General features: G+C 42.3%; 1 protein-coding gene across 3 annotated transcripts in view; it reads left to right on the top strand.

Moving 5' to 3' along the window:
- The window catches only part of SEMA5B (semaphorin 5B), a 270,787-nt gene extending 254,046 nt beyond the window's left edge, over nt 1–16,741 (top strand). For 2 of the 3 annotated variants that reach the window (XM_039381823.1, XM_039381820.1), the window contains exon 24: nt 12,421–16,741. In XM_039381823.1, the coding sequence (XP_039237757.1) occupies nt 12,421–12,576 (156 nt within the window). In that variant the 3' untranslated portion in view covers nt 12,577–16,741. Of the gene's footprint in view, nt 1–11,883; nt 11,954–12,420 lie in introns of all 3 variants that reach the window. The other variant, XM_027725635.2, reaches the window with a different exon arrangement.
- Nucleotides 16,742–19,127: the final 2,386 nt, after the last annotated feature.

The following is a 19,127-nucleotide window of genomic DNA, read 5'->3' as shown; positions in this document are numbered from 1 at the left end:
AGTCCTGCACTTGCCTAAAATTATACAGCAAATACAGATGAAGCTACCAGAAAATGGGAGGGGATATTCAGTATATCACTTGGGACTGTATAAATTAGAAGTTATAATGGATATTTTCTAATAAAGTGAGAACGGTGCTGTTGGGAATCAAATGACAGTGCACAGCAGACACCCTCTGCGAAGGTTGCTGGACCCTGTGATCCACACTTCATTGCTAATCCCAAATAATTCATGTCAATAAAATACCAACAGAGAGAGATAAGAAACAGAAACCAATTCTGTCTTTGGAAGAAGAATCCTTCTGAATAGAACAACAAGCTGGGTGTTTGGTGTGGCTTTTAACATTGCAAAAAGCAGTAAAGCTCAGGGAGTAGGAAAGTGAATCTCTGTATGGATTTTAAATGTCTCTCTCTTGGTGATGGTCGTTTTCATTGCTGCTGAAAATCACACCTCTTTTTATAGCGAGGAGACCGCCAGTGGTTTAAGTTTAGATAGCTTTAACTGCTGTCAAGTGCCCTAGAGGAATGTTTGTCAAAGTCAGCCTTGGTCACTGAGGATGTTTGCTTCTCCATGCAAAACTTTGTGTTTCAGTGTCCTGTCGTTGAATTTGATATGTTGCTACTTCAGCTGAAATTGGCTAACCCATTTAATTTTGGTGATCACAGCACATACACTGATAGCACTATGTTATAAGCTTTTTTCTTTTCCCAGTGACCCTTTTACTGTGCATCATTCAAGCACCAGGAAGTGGCTGTAAAGTTCACACGTAAGGCAGTAGTTGATGATACCCAACATTATGAATAAGTTATCAACAGTCTCCCTTAAGTATTTCTTTTAGCTGCATGGCATTTGAGAGAGAGATTTAGCTGATTTAATCAGCTGGAGAAAATAAATACATCTATATATATAAATATATAAATAAATACAGTAAATCAGATTGAAATATAAATTGTTCCCAGTGAATTTCATGTTTAACAAAGGCTATTTCCCTTGAACAAAGTGGCATTTAAGAACATTATGTGCTTGAATGGTAGAGTACATATTTTTAGTACTTACCATGAGTATAGTATTATTTGAAAAAGAATGGTAGGGGCAGGGGGTTGTATTGGCAAAGGAGCATTGTGCCCTTTCTTGTATGATCCTGCGGTTGCAAATATCACTTCAGGGGACTCTTGATTTGCATAATGCCTGCTATGAAGGGAAAGCAAGAGAGCTTACTGATGGGGAAAAAAGGATTAAGTGGTGCGTCTCAGTCAAAATCTATTAGTGTCTTTTCTTCCCTTTATATCATTGGCTCAAGTCAAATTGAGCAGTCAAGCATGCCCGGAGGTGTGGCTGTCCTGGGATGATTGTGCCCAAAGAGGGATGTGCATCTCCTGGCACTGTCCCCACCCCATGGCAGCAGGGGCTCAGTGGGTTGCTGTGTGTGAGTCACAGATATGGCACTCTCATAGACAAAGTATTTAAGACTAGGGGAGACTACCAGTTCAGATCTGAACATTACCTTGCTCCTGCTCCCTCTGGGATACTAAGCAGCTGCTCACAAAGACCCCCAATGGGAATTGGGTCCCCACTCCATCTGTTTTTCATGCAAACCTTCTTTTCTTCACAGGGCTGTTGTTGCTCTCTATAGGGTGGGAATCTGCATTGTTCCCTCTTCCTCACCATTTTGAGAGAGTCTGGCTTTTGGGATGACTTTTTGTTTTCCTCTTTAAGCCATATTGAGACGTTTTGACACTGAGGGTAGATGCTTTCATATTAATCCTGTCATGTTGTTTGTATTGACTCAGCCTTCTCTGCTCCTCCTTTACAACCAGGCGTATCTCCTCTACACCCAGGTTAGGGATATGGTCCTTGCTCTGCCTTCTCACAGACTGGGCTAGTCATCATAGATGCTCACACAAGCCTTTCTTTGGAATAGTGGTACTGCAGCTGTGATAATCTATTTGTAGGCAGACAAGTTTTGGTTTGTTTTTAATTAGATCAATAGCATAGCTTGAAAAGCTGGCAGGTTTTTGAACATGTGAGCTGCTGTTTCAGAACTGAAGACAGACAGATGCGTTCAAAAGTTTATCTGATTTTTCCAGCTACATTAATTGCTCTAATGACTGACATTAGCTTTTTCTTGCAATTTTTGCCCTTCCTAATTTCTCTGAGGTTGACATGTACATGCCTGCACCCATCCAGCTGTGCGGAAGAAGGAGAATTAAATGAAGAACTGCTGGAATGGGAATAACAAAATTGCACTAGACTGGCTGCTGTGTACGTACATGACTTCCCTCTACTGGTCAGCAGAGGAATATTTCAAATATACCCTCGCCTCATTTGCTAGAAGTTAATGGTTCTCCCTTGGTCCAGGTGCTTGAAGTGATTCTCCACTCCTTGTCTCCTCGAAGTTCTGGCTAGCAGTGTTATGTCAATTAGCTGAGCTGGGAAATCCTCAGTGCTGCCAAGATGTGCAGGAGGAGTTAATTATGTGTTTGCAGAAGAGTTTAAAGGGAGCCATGAAAGAGGCAGGGAGCTAAGTGAAGGGAGAGGGTAATATTAGTCAAACAATAAATACCAGAAAACATATAACCTTTGTGCTACACTTGGAGGGGAGCTGCCTCGCAATTCTTCTGGAACAGTTCCACTTGCAAATAATGGATTTTTAAGTAGAATTATAAAGAAAAGGAGCTACATGCATAGAAAATAAAAATAGCTATGTCAGTATTCAGGACTAGAGCTCAACATCCATAATGTGTTTGGCACCTCTGAGGGAGGATAGATGAAACACCTGAGCTTTTTTTTCCGAACCATGACCGCCCTGTCCTAAAGAGTAATTGAGAGCTCAGGGCTGCTCAGGATGCACTGGCTGATGCCACAGCACAGTCTGCACAGGCTGTGGCAACACTACAGCCGTTGCCACTTTTCCCTGGTGCATCATTTTTAGATGCACGATAGATTTGGCATAGGGAAAGCAGGAGTAACTCTGCCTGCATTCCCATATAGCTGGGGGAATCCTCATTAAGTCAGCTCTAATATTGTCCTGAGATTTGGCACAAAGCATGTGAATAAAGAAAAGAACTGAAAATCTGCGGATGAAGGAATCTAGATGGACCGGATCCCAGAGTCTGTGAGAACCAGCTAATGAACAACTCCAATTACCTTTATAAATATCATGGATCTTGGGCAAAACCCCAGTGCTGCGAAATGCAAAGGTAATACAAAAGTGTTTGTGAGAAAGCAGGCCAATTTCCTCCCTGCTAATTGAGTCACTGTTAAGCTACAGAAGTCCAATGCACTAAAGTCACACAAGTAGCTCCAGTAAGTCTGTGTGGGAAATGCCAGTTGGATTTGGGGATAAGACGAAACATCTGTAAGCATACAGGCCCACAATCACTAGAGTATGCTTGGACCTTCCCCATTCAACAAAACGTATCAATGGGGTGTTAAATCCTGCTTCATCTGTAAAATTTGGCAGTCAGGGCCATACTAGAGAGTGAAACCAGGAGAAACAAATGGGATTGACTTGACTGTACTTTCAGTTACAGCAGTGGAAACTCATTGAAACAAATCTCTGTCAGTATTAATATGCAGGGAGATCGGAATTAATATTTGAGAGGCATCATATCACATACCCTGATGAAATTAAAGGTGGTTGGGCTGAACTGACAGGTTAAGCCAGGACCTAATGCTGAGCAAGAAGAAATCAAACATAACCTGTTTTTGCAGAGTTTCAGCATTAGGGAATGAAGGGAAAGCATGAAACTGCATAAGAGCAGATTCTCAGCTGGTTAAAGATGTAGCTTTACTGGTCCATATATCTAAAGAAAAGAGGGTGGTATTGGTGTCTTAAATAATCTTGTGGTGTGTAAATAGAAATTGGCTTGGACAGGAATGCTGCTGTAGAGATTGAAACTTGGCTAATGGACTGTGAACATTGGGCAGTTGTTATTGGGAACAAACAGGGCTATGGGGAGGAGTTGTTTGGGGCACTGCAAGCAGTAATGCAAGGTTTGGCTTTATTTAATATCTTCATTAACGAGCTTGGAGAGAGTGCAATCAGTGTGTTAATTAAACTAGCAAAAGATGTTAAACTGGGAGGTGTGTCAAAAAAACAGCCACTGGTATAGAAATAATGGAAAATGACTGGAGGAGGTTACAAATGTAGAGAGGAAATAGCAAGGTGAGATGTAACATGGGGAGAAAACAAAGCAATCTTGAAGAAAATAATCAAAAAGCAACTATATAGAGGGTGGGAGAATTTGGAAAGCAGTAAGACTAGGAGAGACTGAATGGAGTTAGCAGATGGCAAATTAGGCCCAGTTTTTACTTTTTTACTATTTTTTTTCACCACTGCAGTTACACCTTTGCAATTCTCAGTGCCAATGTAGTGCTGTGGGCTGGCACCAGGCTGCATGACTTGTGTTGGTAATTCACCAGAACAAGCAGCTCTGAGGCCATCTGAAAACTCAAGGCTGCTTGCTCCAGTACAACTGCACGAGGCAGTGAGAGCTGCTTCCCCCAGACAGCCCTTACTAGGTACCATCAGCTGAAGCCCAGTATAGCCCAGTGCTCCAGACTATCATCTGAATCCAATGTAGTCTATTTGTCTTACTTTTAGAGGGCCACAGTTATGGCTCTGGTGAATTTGTTTGAGTACTAAAGCATGTGCAGGAGCACATGGTGTAGTTCAGCTGATGACCCTCTGTAGTAACACTTTCGTATACGTGGGGGACCCAGGAAGGGCAAACACCAAGGCACAGGAGTGCAGCAAGGAGACAGTTTACACCTTCCCACACAGCTGAAACCATGTCTGATATATCCTGTGCACCAGCTATACTGGGAAACAGTCGGGGCAGCCCTGAATTCCTCTTTTGTGTCTGGACACCACGTCATGGCTGTTGCCACCACCAAATCATAGGCGAGCCAGGGATAAATAGCAAGCTTTAGGCTAGACACCTGCACTTACCAGTGGGATGGTTTCCATCAACTCCTCAGATTTCAGTTTCCAGTTCAGAAAAATACTTATTTGCCTTACTATTACATGCATTTTGTTTTGCCATCTTACTCATGCGCTTAAAGTCAGAGATGTGCCAAAGCATCTTTCTGACAATGGTCCTTTATGTTGCCAACTCTGAAGGTTTTTATAAGTTTAAAATGGCAGTAATATAACTTCACTCCCTCCGAAGTACAAGGATAAAATAGCTATTTTCAAATGGCTGTAGATAACTGTAGCTATTCATTTTCTTATAATTGAATGTTAGTTCTATTGTCAACCTGAGCACATCTACAGATGCTGCTGCCATCATTTGGGAGTTGCTTAATTTATTTACCAATAACAGTGAACAAAGAATTTCCAGTCTGAAAATACGGTAAGCTCCCATCCAAAAAGAACATGCAATCATAAGTTTAGTGTCCCGGTGGGATTTTTTTGTATCTCATTTCAAGAGGAATAACCTTCTTATATAGAAAACAGGTTCCTCATCTGTACATGTACACTTCACTGTAAATCCTGCAAACAGCCTTATTGAATTAATCAGAAAAAAACTCAATGCATAAACCCTGGCCACTGCTGCTTTTGGCTTCACGTAGGCAGAGCTTAAGAGATTTTATAAAAGCATCAGGCGAGATAGTTTGCTGAGTGTAAGACACTAAGCAAGTTTTTTAAGAAAGATCAGAAAGAAGAATCATTTGAGTCTTAAAAATCACTCCTAGCTTGGAGTAAATACATGGGTCTCATAAGGTCTTTCTGGCAACTTTCCATCTTTCCAGGGTTATTTGTAATGCATAGCTTGAGAGGCACAGCAGTGTTGTGGCATCCAGTTGGTCAGAAGAAAGGGAGCATGTGGGTGGGCCAGACGTCATGTATTTTCTTGGTGTCAATTATTGCCAAAAGAGGTTATTTTAGCTGTACGGTTTATTTTGCTGAAATGTAATTATTATGCTAATTATTTCCAAATTTACTGGTTAATTATAATTCTGAGATCTCTGCCTTGGTACTTCCAGAGATGTACAAGCTGTGGGAAATGTTTCATAATATTAATATATTTCCACAACCCTAAGTAATTTGGCTAATGTTCCTACAATGCAAAATGTAACATCCTTTAACAACGAGGCATGGCTAGCTCCATAAAACAGCTAATCTGCATCAAAAAGGCATTTTACTTAATCAGATTTCACTGCAAGAAGCAAACGACTTAAAAGAAGCACAAAAGAACCTAAACGTTGGATCTTGGCTTCATTACATCATTGCACAATTCCCTTATCCCTCCATTTTCCTGGAGAATGAGGGGGTGTAATGGCTACCCCACTGTTGCTACAGGAGGTCCGTTGGATGCTGTTCCAAGGAAAATTGGAAAGCCTCTCTCAATTCTTTTAGGGATAATTGTGTGACTGAGTTCAGCAGGAAGGTTGTCCTTGATTCCTGCAGAGGCAGGATGCACGTGGGCTTCGTTTGGATTTACTAAGAGGAATGGGTTGGCTGCAAAGTTGCTGTCTCCTACCTCGAGCCTGATTTTAGATCTTCGCATGTGTCCACAGTGGATGACCAGTGATGGGAATTGTTACCTCTGGTTCCTTAGTGCCTGCACTCTCTCTGTGATAAAGGGGAAGTTTTCTTTGTAGAACGTGGGATGTTCTACATTACAAACAAACTTTCAAGATGGAAACTTGTAACTATGCAGCCCTGGCACGAGTGGCACATCTCTGATGAGTCATGGCCATTGGAAAGGTGCACTCTGCATTGTTCAGCCTCTTCAGAGGTTAAAGAGGTGGCAATCATAAATCTGGACAGAGTGGTTTGAAGCTGTCCTTGAAGGTCTCCCAACTTTTTCTTTCTTTTTTATGTTTTTAAAGAGGAAAATGTCACAGGTGGGAGATGGAAGAACTGAAATTACACCCATCAACAGGGAAATAGTGGAGAAACTGTGAGGTTGAGAGGAATTTTCTTTGCTCATTGACTTCACTTGGGACTATGGTGCTGCATAGCTGGTGAAGATTAACCTACAAAACACCTGGGAAACTTGCTGACTTTTCCTCCACACCACCCCCAAAATAGAAAAGAAGATCTGGAGCTCAGAGAGAATGCTGAGCTCCAGAAAGCTGAGTGCTTTCTACATGACTAGATTAAGGAAAATCTTGCCATCATATGTTACCCTGTGGGAACTACATTATTTTGGTATTAATTCTAATTGTGTGTATCGGATGCTTTTAGAAGTATCCTTTTCACTTCAGCTTCTCAAAAAATATATGGAATTCCTTTTAATTGGGAGTGGGAAGATGTTCATCTTCTTTTTAAATCAAGTTTTGAAATTTTCATGACTGTATATTGAAAATTGGAGCATTTGATCTGTTTATGTGTGTAAGAAATGTTTATGGAGCTTATACTTGCAGCTGTAGGATGGGAGTAGTACTGCAAGTCCCCTACTGTTACGTGCAAAGATGTTTTGATACATCTGGGAGAATGTAAGCAAGAAGGTCAGTGGATAATGACTTAATGATTTGGAGCAGAGGCGGAATTTTGGGGAGTAGTGGCAAGGCCTTGCTGGAGAAAAAGGAACAACTGGAAAATCTGAATGATGACTGAGGCTAAAAATATCAATGGGGAAAGCTGAACAAAGTTAAATGTATGCATATGGTACAATACAGTCATGTTTAACACATTTGGCTGTACCTTGGGAGAAACAGCCTGCGATTTCATGTAAATGTTCTGCCTCCCGTGTGAATCCTGGGGGGCAGAGCCCAACACAAGGGAGATATTTGTAACCCTTCCCTTCAGACTCTTCCAGTTCTAATTCCTAATACACAAGCATGAGTGATCACAAATTGTTCATATAGTTCTGTAAATATTGAAATACTCAGGATTCTGTTGTGTTTGGCATAGACATGCAATTCACTGACAACAAGACTGGACCTTTTGGTTAGTTGACAGATCATGTATAATGGAGCAAGCTGCTGCTCTTTTACATTTTCTTAAAGCCATAACCATCTTAGTCCATCTGAAAACATCCCTGCTCGACAAAGCAGAATTTCTGGGTCATATATTTTTTAAAATTATGTTAGTCATATGGCAATGTATCATAGTCAAGAGTCATTTAAAGAAAGCAGTTAAGTTGTGCCTGCTTTTGAGTGATCTACTTGGTTGGGTTAGTGCATGCTAGTGGCTTACCTTCTGCTAGCAGGTCCTTGAATTGAGGTTAGTGGCGAACAGACCAGGGGAAAAAGCTTTTATTAAATATGCCAGGATGGCATGGTTCATACTGGAAGGGAGGAAGCAGTTAAAAGAACTAGTTATTAGTTGAATGGAGCACTTTTTCTAAGCACATCCTGCAGGTTTTCATATTAGCTCGAAATCTGGACTCACCTTTTATAGGGAATATTATGCTTGCACAAATACTAGAAACTTCTTTTTTCTCAAGGCAGGATAGGACCACAATGAGGGCCTGAGATACATTTTCCTCAGTGTTTGAAATACATTGTGTGTATGGCACAGAGGTTTTGCAGGAAGTACTGTTGCAGCAGTAAGCATTGGTCAGACTTTTGGTTCTTTCTGCTTACTGAGCAGACAGTCCTAAAAGGTGGTAGCTGCTGTCAAGGGGAGTCAGTAGTGTTTCATATGGGAGGGAGCAGACAGCAAGGGGAAAATGCAGGTTGAGTGTCAGGAAAAATGTCATCAGTAAAGTCTGGAGGGTGCTTAGATGAGTGATATGTCTCCTTGGAGGGTGCAGGAGGGCTCAGGTTGAAAAGCCAAGTCTCTTTTCCTTCTCTGAAAGCTCTAGTGAGGACAGCCTGAGCTCCAGTGCCTGCTGTGCTGCTTCAGTCACCTTAGTTACTGCAGCCACTGATCAGTCCCTGCAAAAGCACCAGAGGATTGTCCCTTCTAGAAGGACTTGTTGAGTATTGTCTTCAACAACCACTTCTTGGCCCCTGTAATACTGGGGACTTGGCTCAGAGGTGGCTGAGGTGGAGAGGGAGGAGTTGGGCTGGGAGCCAGGGTGCAGTCTGTGTTCATTTATGTGTTTGTTTTTGTTTGCACAACTGTAGTTGTGCAGTGGTGACGACTCTTGCCTTTCCTTTTGGGACTGATCAGTATTGGTGGGGCCACCTGTGGGTGCAGCAGGCTGTTCTCATCCCCACAGTAACTCCAGTGAGTTCGAGGTGTCAGGAGGCTCTGACCTTGATGGCATAACACACGTAACATTGGGGAAATATCTTCCAAAAGGAAAGTTGTTGGCCATCTCTGTAGTGTCACAGCATTGCAGGATGAGAGCAAGGATTAATGCTTGAGTAAAGCAGCACGTGAGTCCACCCAGAGGGGTTTAACTGCACACACCCCTTCTCCTGCAGTGAATGCATGAATGTGTCTGTGTACATCTCTAAATTCACTGCTGCCTAATTTTCCTTCTTCAAAATATCAACCAATTTCTAGTGACAAGGAACCTAATCATCTATTTATTAAAATGAGACAGAAAGTAAGTTTGTGTGGGGAAATGTGAAGGCAGTGCACATTGATCATGCTGATTTAGGACACTACTGCCATCGCAGCATTTCCGGAGATAAATTCTTTGCAGCTAATTGCATTATAAATTCCACTAAACCATTGTCATAAGGTATTTCCCTAACATACAAGCCCTCCATCAAAAATAAAACCAAAAAGAGCAAAGGACCAGTTGTGGGGTTTTTCCTAATTAAATATTAAATGAAAATAAGAAGAGAGAGAGGGGAAAAATGCAAATCATGTTAATTAAATGCTAGATCTGTTGTAGTGGGCTAGTTTGGAATATTGTGGGACATGTTGAAACTCATAGGGATTTTCCATCTGAAAGCCAAAACAGTTGAGTCCTGAGGTCTTTGTCCTCAGATCAAGACAGTCCTGAGCTATTCCAGGATTTTGACGTCACTAAGTTTCAGACATGGTAGTCCTGGCATGTTATGAATCTTAACCATCCCAAAAAGTGACCCAGACAAGGCTTGGATACTGGACCACCTTCAAGAGAGCCCGGAGAAACTGTGGCAGTGGGATTCAACCGCCTCCTCCTGCTGTGGCAGACTGTGGCCATGGAGTTATGGTGCCTGCAGCAGGTGTCCTGGGCTAGAAACACCAATAGGAAACAGCATTCATTGTGTACAGCTGATATGAACACTTTGGGGTTCACCAGAGAGCAGTTCCCCCAAATACTCAGTGGTAGTACTTAGTAGAGTGCATTTTTCCAGGGATCTCAAAGGTTTTTCTCAAGCTGAGTCAGAAGATACAGAAGCACAGAGCAATTAATTGGATTTCCCAAGGAAGCATAGCAAGTAGTGAAGGACTGAGGATTGAGGACTTCCTTGTTTCCTAGGCTCCAGCACAAAGCATCCAACTGTTGCCCCCACTACCTTAATATTTTTTCAGGTGACTGGGAGCAAAGCATGACATTTTGTTTTCTTTCATACTGAAGGGCACAAATTCTCATTCTTTGAAAATATTTGTCACAGCATGCCTATACAAATTCTCTCCTTGTTTCCTACAACTGTTGTGCTGTGGGCTCATTTTAGAGACTCCAGGCTGGGAGACATGGCAGTCAGACCAGGAGGGGGCTGGGTCTCTTCCAGTTTTCATGGATGAGATGTTTCAGATAGTGCTCATTTCTGAAAAACTCGTTGGGTTGTTCAGCAACTGGGAAATTTCTTTGCAGGGTACTTTGGTCATAGGAAAGCTTTTCCTCCTAATGTCTTATATGAAACTGGGAGTTGTTAGCTCCCACGGTAGCTGTCAATCTGCTATCTGATTAGAAGAAAGCATTTTCTTTTCTTCCTCCTCCTCTCCCCCTCCTCACGCAGTAAAACTTCGATTACAAAGAAATTGGGAGATAAATGTGCTGCCTGTGGTCTTGTCTTTGAGCCTGGGGTAGCTGATCATTTCAGGGGTCACAGCTGGGATGTGGCTAAGCCCTGACTGTGCAACAGGCAAATGCACAGAGTGAGACCCCACTTGCCAACTGTAGTCTCCTAAAAGTTGGGCCTCCACTGGTGTCAGGTCACCCCACTGCTGCTGGGGCTGGGGGGGTATCAGGGGCTACCCCAGAAATTTTCATCTGCACCTGCTCTCACATAATTCTTGCCTTTGACAAAACCACAATGCCTGAAATTGAGTTGACTGAAGTTAGATGGGTCATTTAAAGCTAACAGAGCTGGGTTGTTCATAGACTTGAGCATTATTAATTAGTTTTTATCTTGCCCTGAGCTGGGTCAGGTATGAGGTGTTTGTCTCAAGGGGGAACTGAGGTAAAGTGGTTCCCCCAGGAACATTGAGTTGTGGCAGAACAACCATTAGGCCCCAGGACTTGTTGCCTCATTAGACCTCTCCACCTCTGCTCCTGACAGGAGAGATGCTCCTACTCGGTTTAAATGTGCTGTTAATTAAATGTGCCCTGAACATAAGGATGCTGTAGCAGCACACCTAGTGTTGACTCCTAGATCAAAGGAGTGAGTGCCCTGCACAACAGCCATTAAAGGTGCACTGCTGAGTGACAGAGACCAGAGAGAGGGATAAGAAATTTAATCCAGGGGTTATTTGAAAAAAGTTATAAAAGTTCCTCCAACAAATTCACAGATGACAGTGATATGGGAGAAAGTTGCCTAGAATTACTGCACACACACACATAAAATGTGATTTTATCCTTGTACATAGGTAACAGCTGGCATAGCAATGGGCTTTAATCTGGGGAGAGGGGGACATCTGTTTGCTGGTGGGAAGAGGGGAGGGAGAAGAGAAACATTTCTAAATTTTTGTGGTAAAAGGGGCATTTGTCATTCTCATTTTTTATGTTATTGTTTCCAACAATTGTTACATGGTTGTTAAATTTTTTGAGTAATTTTAGATTTTCCAAAAGTGACCATGATTTGTTACTTATACTGTAGCTTACAGAAGTGACACACTTAATATCGGGGGGTCCAAACCTGGATATCTACCAATGGAGATGGAGATCAGGTAAATGCACACCTGCTCTTCCAAAGAGAAAAGCTGCCTTTTGGCAACTGGTATGAGAGGGAGCTGCAGGCTGTACCATGAGCATTTTGGAAGAGGTTAGACTCAGTGCTGCCATTAATCACCAACCTTCGTGTAGGCCCAGCATGGTTTTGTGTGACAATGATGTTCAGACAACACGCCATCTACCAGGAGACTCCGGGACTCTGGAGAAGGCTCTGGGTTCCATCCCTAGCAGTAGCTGAGCACAGGTCCGCTGCAGGAGACCTGGCAGGAGCTGTGGTCCCACACAGACCAGCCCCGTAGCGAGTGCGAGGTACCCTCTTACTCTCCCAGCTGGAGGGAAGGTGGTGGTGGCCACAGCAGAGACCATGATGGAGAAGGCAGGTGAGAGGGAGCTGTCTACAGGTAGAAAAGAGTAATTATGTAGCACTGTTGCCATGCCTGTCATCTCCTCTTCTCTTTTGCAGACACTTAACAAGAACAATTTGATACCAGACGACAGGACCAACTTCTACCCGTTGCAGCAAACCAATGTGTACACAACAACCTATTATCCCAGTACACTGAATAAATATGACTACAGGCCCGAGGCCTCCCCTGGAAGGACCTTTACCAACAGCTGATGATGGACAGATCCTACAGGACTGAATAACTTCCTATATGATTTTTTTAATTGATTTTATGGACCAAATACCGGCCCAGCCTCTAGATGTAAATATTGTACAGTAGGGTCTTTTTTTTTTTTCCTTTGGTTAATTGTATTTCTTGTAAACAGCACATCTCCTTACAAGGACAAAAATGCATATGGACCATTCTGCAGAGCTTTTGTGGACATTTGGCTGGAGATGGCTCTTACTACTGCAGCTGTTTATGGCGGGAAGATCAGTGTTGTTGTCCAAGGCCAACGTTGTCGAGGAGGGGGATGTGTGCTGGGCTTGGTGGCTGCTGTGCAGCAGCACACAACACACAGGAGCACTCCAAGCAAGGCCAGAGGTGGCCTTCCTGGGGAAGTGGTGTCTGTCTGGTGAAGAGCATCCTTCCTGAGCCAGGATAGCAATGCTGTGCTGGATGACACACAGCTTGTGAGACAGACCAAACAGCACTCCATCGTGCCAACAACTTGAAGAACATTTTCTTTTCCTTTTTTTATTTTTGATTTTTTTTTAATGTTTCTGGAAAAAAAGTAGTAACTTTCTAGGGCAGTGTTCCCTTTATCTTCAACAGAATCTTTTCATATTACAGGAAATACTCTCTGCAGCCTTCTTTGGTAATATGCAGTTCAGCTGATGAGAAACAACACACAAACAAAGTGCATTATCCAAAGAAGCTTTCCAGAATGTTTCCAGTCTTAATTAAAATTATACAGGCAGTGAGACACTGAGAAAAGTAAACGTTGGAATAACATCGGAGACATGAACTTGGAGTGCCTAACAAACAAAGATGTTTATATCAGTGGAAAAAGAGATGTGATGATTGCCGCACAAGAGCCATGGGCTTATTTTCTTTCTTCCTTTTTCTTTTTTTCTGAGACAGTGTTAACTCTTTTGTTCTAGCTCTGATCCTGATTGCATCTGCCAGGAAAGACAACTTTAGAGGCCATGCTCTTCTTGTGGGAAATCACCATGCTTTGGGCTAATATTTCTTCTTGTTTTATTATTGGGTTTTAGTTCCTTTACTCTCAAAGAGTGAATAATTCTGACTTTGCAGGGGTAAGGTATTTTTGTAAGGAATGTTTCCATAGTCTGACATGACCCAGAAAGTCTGCTGCACATTCTTATAGTGTCTTCCAGTGAAATTGTAACACAGCTGAGTAATGTGCATTGTTTGCCAATATTTCTTTAATTTTTCTGAGAAAAACAACCCAACAAACAAATGCTGCTGCAGCTATTGAAGTAAATTGGGGTGGTAGCACTATTAAACAGTATATCCAGCCTTGAAATGTAATTTTGTGTATGTGTGTGACTGTGTCTATAAGAACTGTATTAGTCTGATGCAGAAGCCATGTTGTCTACAACCAGATGTTTGTCTGACATAATTGTTTGGCAAAAAGGAAACTTATTGCTGGTGCTTAATGTACAATTACATCCAGTGTGTTAGCAACGTGAACAAGTTCACCGCTGTTACCATTCAGTGTTTCTAAATATTTATAATGAACTCCTGATGCTAAGGATTTTAGAATGTCGCAATACAGAGCATGAGATAAAAGTACACCCTGAAATACGCATGAGCTCCATGTGGTCCTGAGCTTGGCTTTGTCGTCTGCATCTTACTCGAGCAGTTGCCATGCCCGTGCCTGGCCACTGACCCGGCCGTGTTCCCAGCAGTCCTGTCTGTCTGTGCTTAATTCCAGATTTCCCTGTAAGCCGACATTGATTGTTGCTCAGTGCTGTTCCTTTGCAGTGGCTTGTTTGGAAGTCCAGCTTGGGCTGTGTACTCAGCTCTTTCACGTAGGCAGCTGGTAGGAAATGAAGGAAGACTGTGTTGCTTGTGACAAGTATATTGCTTTTCCTGTGAGGAAGAGTCAGCATGGCTCTGTAAGCCTGTGTTATGGCAGTTTGACCAGAGGGCAAGTATGAAATAGCCTCCCATTTTTAAATTACTTTGTTTGACTTCAGTTTGCAGTGATTGAAGGCTGTAGGGATATTTGTAATAGAGTGGGGTCATTAGCACTGCCACAAGGACACCTTCGGCTCAGCAGTGCCCATCTTCAGCAGCTGCTTTTCTGATTTAGCAGCTGATCCTGCTTCTGCTCTGGTCCCACCAGATAAAATAGAGGGGGCAGAGGGAGAGAGAGAGGTTCTCTTAAATAGATTTTAAGCTGATACAGACGTAGAAGATCTGTCTGAAGCAACCTGCTGCAACCCTCCAAGTAGGAACGGAGGTTCGGCACTTCTGACCCCTTCCAGCAGCACAGCCAGGCAGGAGCAGCAGGAGTGAAACAGGAACACCAGGGAAGCAGGATAGCACTGGTAGCAGGTACCAGCCCCTGCAGAGAGGCTCTTCCCAGGCCCCTAAATTCCATTTGAGGAGCAGTGACTTTGTGCCTTCATGCCATGACGAGTTCACTCTGTCTCACTGAATTTCCACATTCCTGTCAGCAACACTGAAGATCCCAATTTAAAGTAATTTTAACAAGTATGTAGCCATGGGGTTGAAAATTATTATATTAGACTATCAGGATGGGATTGCCCAGATTTAGTTTATGTGATTCAGGAGAAAACACTGGCTCCCAGGATCGTTCTAGCCATGGTAAAATCAAAGCCGTCTCTGAGCTTCCCCTTCAGAAGATTCCCTGTATTGACACACTCTGCAATTACCATGCACATGGCAAGATTGCAGCTGGAGTTGGGGAGGGATGCGAGCAAGTCAAACCTTGCAATTATCTCAATTTTTTATTTTTCCTTTCTCTTTCCCCCTCCACCCCCAAACATTTTTTCCATTTTTGGAAATATTCACAGAATAACATGATGTAAACTGATTTTTTTTCCCAAAGTACTGTATAGTAGATGAAATTATTTAAGTGTTCAACTCACCAAGACAGGTGATTACTGCCATTGTGCTCAGGAGGTGGATATTGGAGGCTATTGGAGGCAAATGCTTTGAGGGTGATGCATGTGGTTGTAGTTTCATCAAGACATTCCTTCTTACCAGCCATCCAAATGGATTCAGCCCTTTTTCATGTAATTGGCAATCACAGCAAGGGGCTGTAGTCTCCATTCAAGCAGAAAGCAGAATCCAGGAGAGAGTGAAAAAAAAGAAATCAGAACACTTATTACTCAATTAATGTTTGCAGGAGAGTGCAGTTCTTTAAGGAGGATGTTAATGCGGTGTGAGAGTTGCATTTTTTATGAGCCTCTAATGCGTGGCAGGTTAATGACACCATGTACAGTGATATCTTGCAATCCAGGTAATTCAGCACATTGAGCATCAGGTCTGTAATATCTGTATCAGTTTGAATTGCTTTTGCAGCTGGATGTTAAACTTGCTAAAATTTCCTATTCCTAAGGCCATCTCAAAGTACACTGGAAATGCATTTCCTGTGGGAATATTGCTTTCCAAAGGACTCATATAATATTTTTTTTAAAATTTTTTTTTTTTTTTTTTTTACTTCTAAGACAGAAGGGGAACCCTGAGCAGTTTCTGTGTAGGTCTGGAGACACTGTGTCTCTGCAAAGCCTTTGGGTAGTATTCAGGTATACAATGTGTGAAATATGATGGAAATCTTACAGCCAAGTATGTAGTGGAAACATCTTTAATTAGGCCATTCTTTCTTTTTCCATGGAAGTGAAAAAAGCCAAAGGGGTGTGCACGATGGTGCTATCCTGGCTGTGTTGTGCTGTTGCTGTCAGGCTTTCCTTGAGCAGCTGTCACCCACCAGAAATACCTTGTGCTGCTCACTAACATACAAACCACTCGATGATCAAACCATCGCGTAAGAGGTGCTGTTGCTCCAAGGGTGCGCTTGAATGTTCAGCATGTGAGCCAGGGCTGCTCTTAAATATATGAACTGTACAGATACTATAGGAGAAGAACATGTATTGTCTCTCCACTAGTGTTCCTAATGCCTTACGTTCAGAAAACAAAGTATTTGGTTTGAAATCAACAGAGAGCAGGAATGGAGCCCGTGTCTGACACAAACAATTTGATGGCTTCAGTGATAATCTGATGTTCAGCCCACCTGGAGAGAAAACTGCTGTCCATTGAGATTGATTTATTCTTTGTACCAAATGTAGTGGGGGAGAGTTATATATATATATAAAAATATATATATAAAAATGTAAATGTAAAGTTTGTGTAACAACTTACTCTTTTTTTGTAACAGTGTATACATCTATCAGTGGATAGATACAGTATATATTTATAATATATACACACGCAATATATATATTTAGCAAAATGCCTGCAGAGGAAACTTAGAATAAGAAAGGCAGTGCTGGTATTCAAATACCACAGGGACAAAGTGAAGAAAAAACCCTGTAAAAATCTAGTGTCCTTTCTGTTAGGTTTAAAAACCCATTTTTGAGGTAAATGAAATATAATTTTTTAATTGAAAAGTAAATTGATTTTTCTAGTTAGAAATGCTGATTCTCCCCTGAATCATTCTGGTTAAGAGTGATTAAGAAAAAGATACTTGTTACTGCTTATATTTTCAGAATAAGCTCCCAAATTTCTCATGTGTATCCCTCTATTGTTTTTCTAATTATAAGTAGGGAGTAATCGTGCAAAGAAAATTAAAATAGCAAGTAGGAGTAACAAATCTTGTACCATTAGAGCAAAAGACATCATCTGTTAGAACAGGAAAACTGTCATCTTCCATGTTTAAGAAGTCAGTAACTGCCTTCTGAGTTAATGATCTGCATTACAAGCCTTGCCTTATGGTCACACTAGGAGATTTTAGTACAAAATTTGGAAAAACAGAAAGCCTGCAAACCCATGGCTTTTGGTTTTCAGAGAGCTCCAAAAAAAGCCACGGGCCCATGGGAGTCAGGCACGTGGTGCCCTGTGTGTCTCTGAAGCTTTCTGCTTAGTGGCCAAGGCTCTGCATCCATTTCTTGCCCTGTTGATCCCATGAGCCAGCCCATAGGCAGCCCATATGCACGGCAGGGCACAGCAACCCTTGGAGCTGTCTGGTATAAGAGAGTAATACCCAGTAAATGGGGTTTGAAGAATTTTTTTTTTCAACAAATCACTTTGTAATGCCCTCATGACCAAGCCCAAACTCCAACAGGTGAATCTTTCCCTTAAGCTTGTTAAGAGGAAACATCAGGTGGCTTCAAGAGCAGTTTTGGGGTAGGTTTGAGAGAGGTTTCTGTCCAATTTTGCGTTGCCTGATTACCAGAGCCTTCAAAACTCGACAGAAACCCCTCTGGAGGTGGGTCCTTGTGGGACTTACCCACTCTCACATGTTCTATCTGGAAATTCGTCTTTTGGACCCTTTGGGAAATATTAGTGTCTGTATTAGTCCTGCTTGGAGGAGCAAAACCAGCAACCCACTATTTACATAGCCACGAATATAAGTGCTCAATTGCATTCAACATAAGTTTGGGTCTTGAACTTTTTGTTTTTAACATTCTGCCTCCAGCCTCAGCTGCAAACTCACCCCTGCTGTTTGAGAGGGTTCAGTGCTGTAAGAGCAGCATTTGGCTTTCTGCAGGTCCCAGCCATGATTTGGTTTTAAACAAATCTGATTGTGAAAAGTATAAATGCTGCACTCTTGGTTCTGACAGCTCTGTAATCCAGCAGGATGCTGCTGATTTGCAGGCTGTAGAGTCAAGCAGAGGATGGTGTGGACAGACCATTAATAACTGAAGCAAAAATGTTATTAGTACCAAAATGTCAAACAATGTAAAAGCCAGCCAGCTGCTCGGCAGGGTGCTTTCTATCCACACCCCTCCTTAGACAGCATCCAAACCTGCCCATAGCTAAAAGTGATGTACTTAAATAGGAATATTCCTACAGAGGAAGCTTTAGGGAGGATGTATGGTATGTGAGGTGGAAATGATAGGATTTAGCTTGTAGTTGAGGTGGGGGAGTGACAGATGCAATACTGGATCTTGGATACATGGGAAACAATTATGCCAACACAGAATGCTTGCCCCAAAACAACAAAACCTGAAGAGTATTATTGGACTTTGTTGTGAAGGCACATCACCCTTCCTATGCAATTGAACTTGATGGTACTTTAGCATAAAGGTGACCTAGACTGTAATCACTGCCTTTAGACACTGTGAATTTTTTTTGGGTACTCTGTATTTTTATATATTGTACAATGTAAAGAATAATTCAGAAATAAAACAGAACAACCTGACAAGCCTGTGAGTTATTTCCCCTTCGTGGACAGTGCGTGGCGCGTCCGGGGCTCCTGACAGCACTGGTACAATGGGTCATCAGGAACATGGAGGAGCTTCCTCCTGACCTTGGTGGCTAATGGCAATGAAAAACCACTCAGCTGCTTGAGCAGAGATGGGGAGTTGAAGCATCCTTCCTCCCTGTCTGCACTCTGGTTCCATCCTGAGGCTCAGGTTTGGATTACGTTTGTCATGACTTGTAGGCTGTGCGGACACAAAATTTTGTGACTGAGTGTTACACCAAAGGTTGTCCCTGCAATTCGCCTCCCCTCCCTCATGAGCTCCACGCCAAACCTGGGGTGCATTTCAAAAATTCTGTTTCTTAA

Source organism: Pipra filicauda, unplaced genomic scaffold, assembly GCF_003945595.2.
Source record: "Pipra filicauda isolate LSUMZ 115617 unplaced genomic scaffold, ASM394559v2 scaffold10_size6260569_pilon, whole genome shotgun sequence".
Lineage (NCBI taxonomy): Eukaryota > Metazoa > Chordata > Aves > Passeriformes > Pipridae > Pipra > Pipra filicauda.
This window is presented reverse-complemented; position numbering and strand designations above follow the sequence as displayed.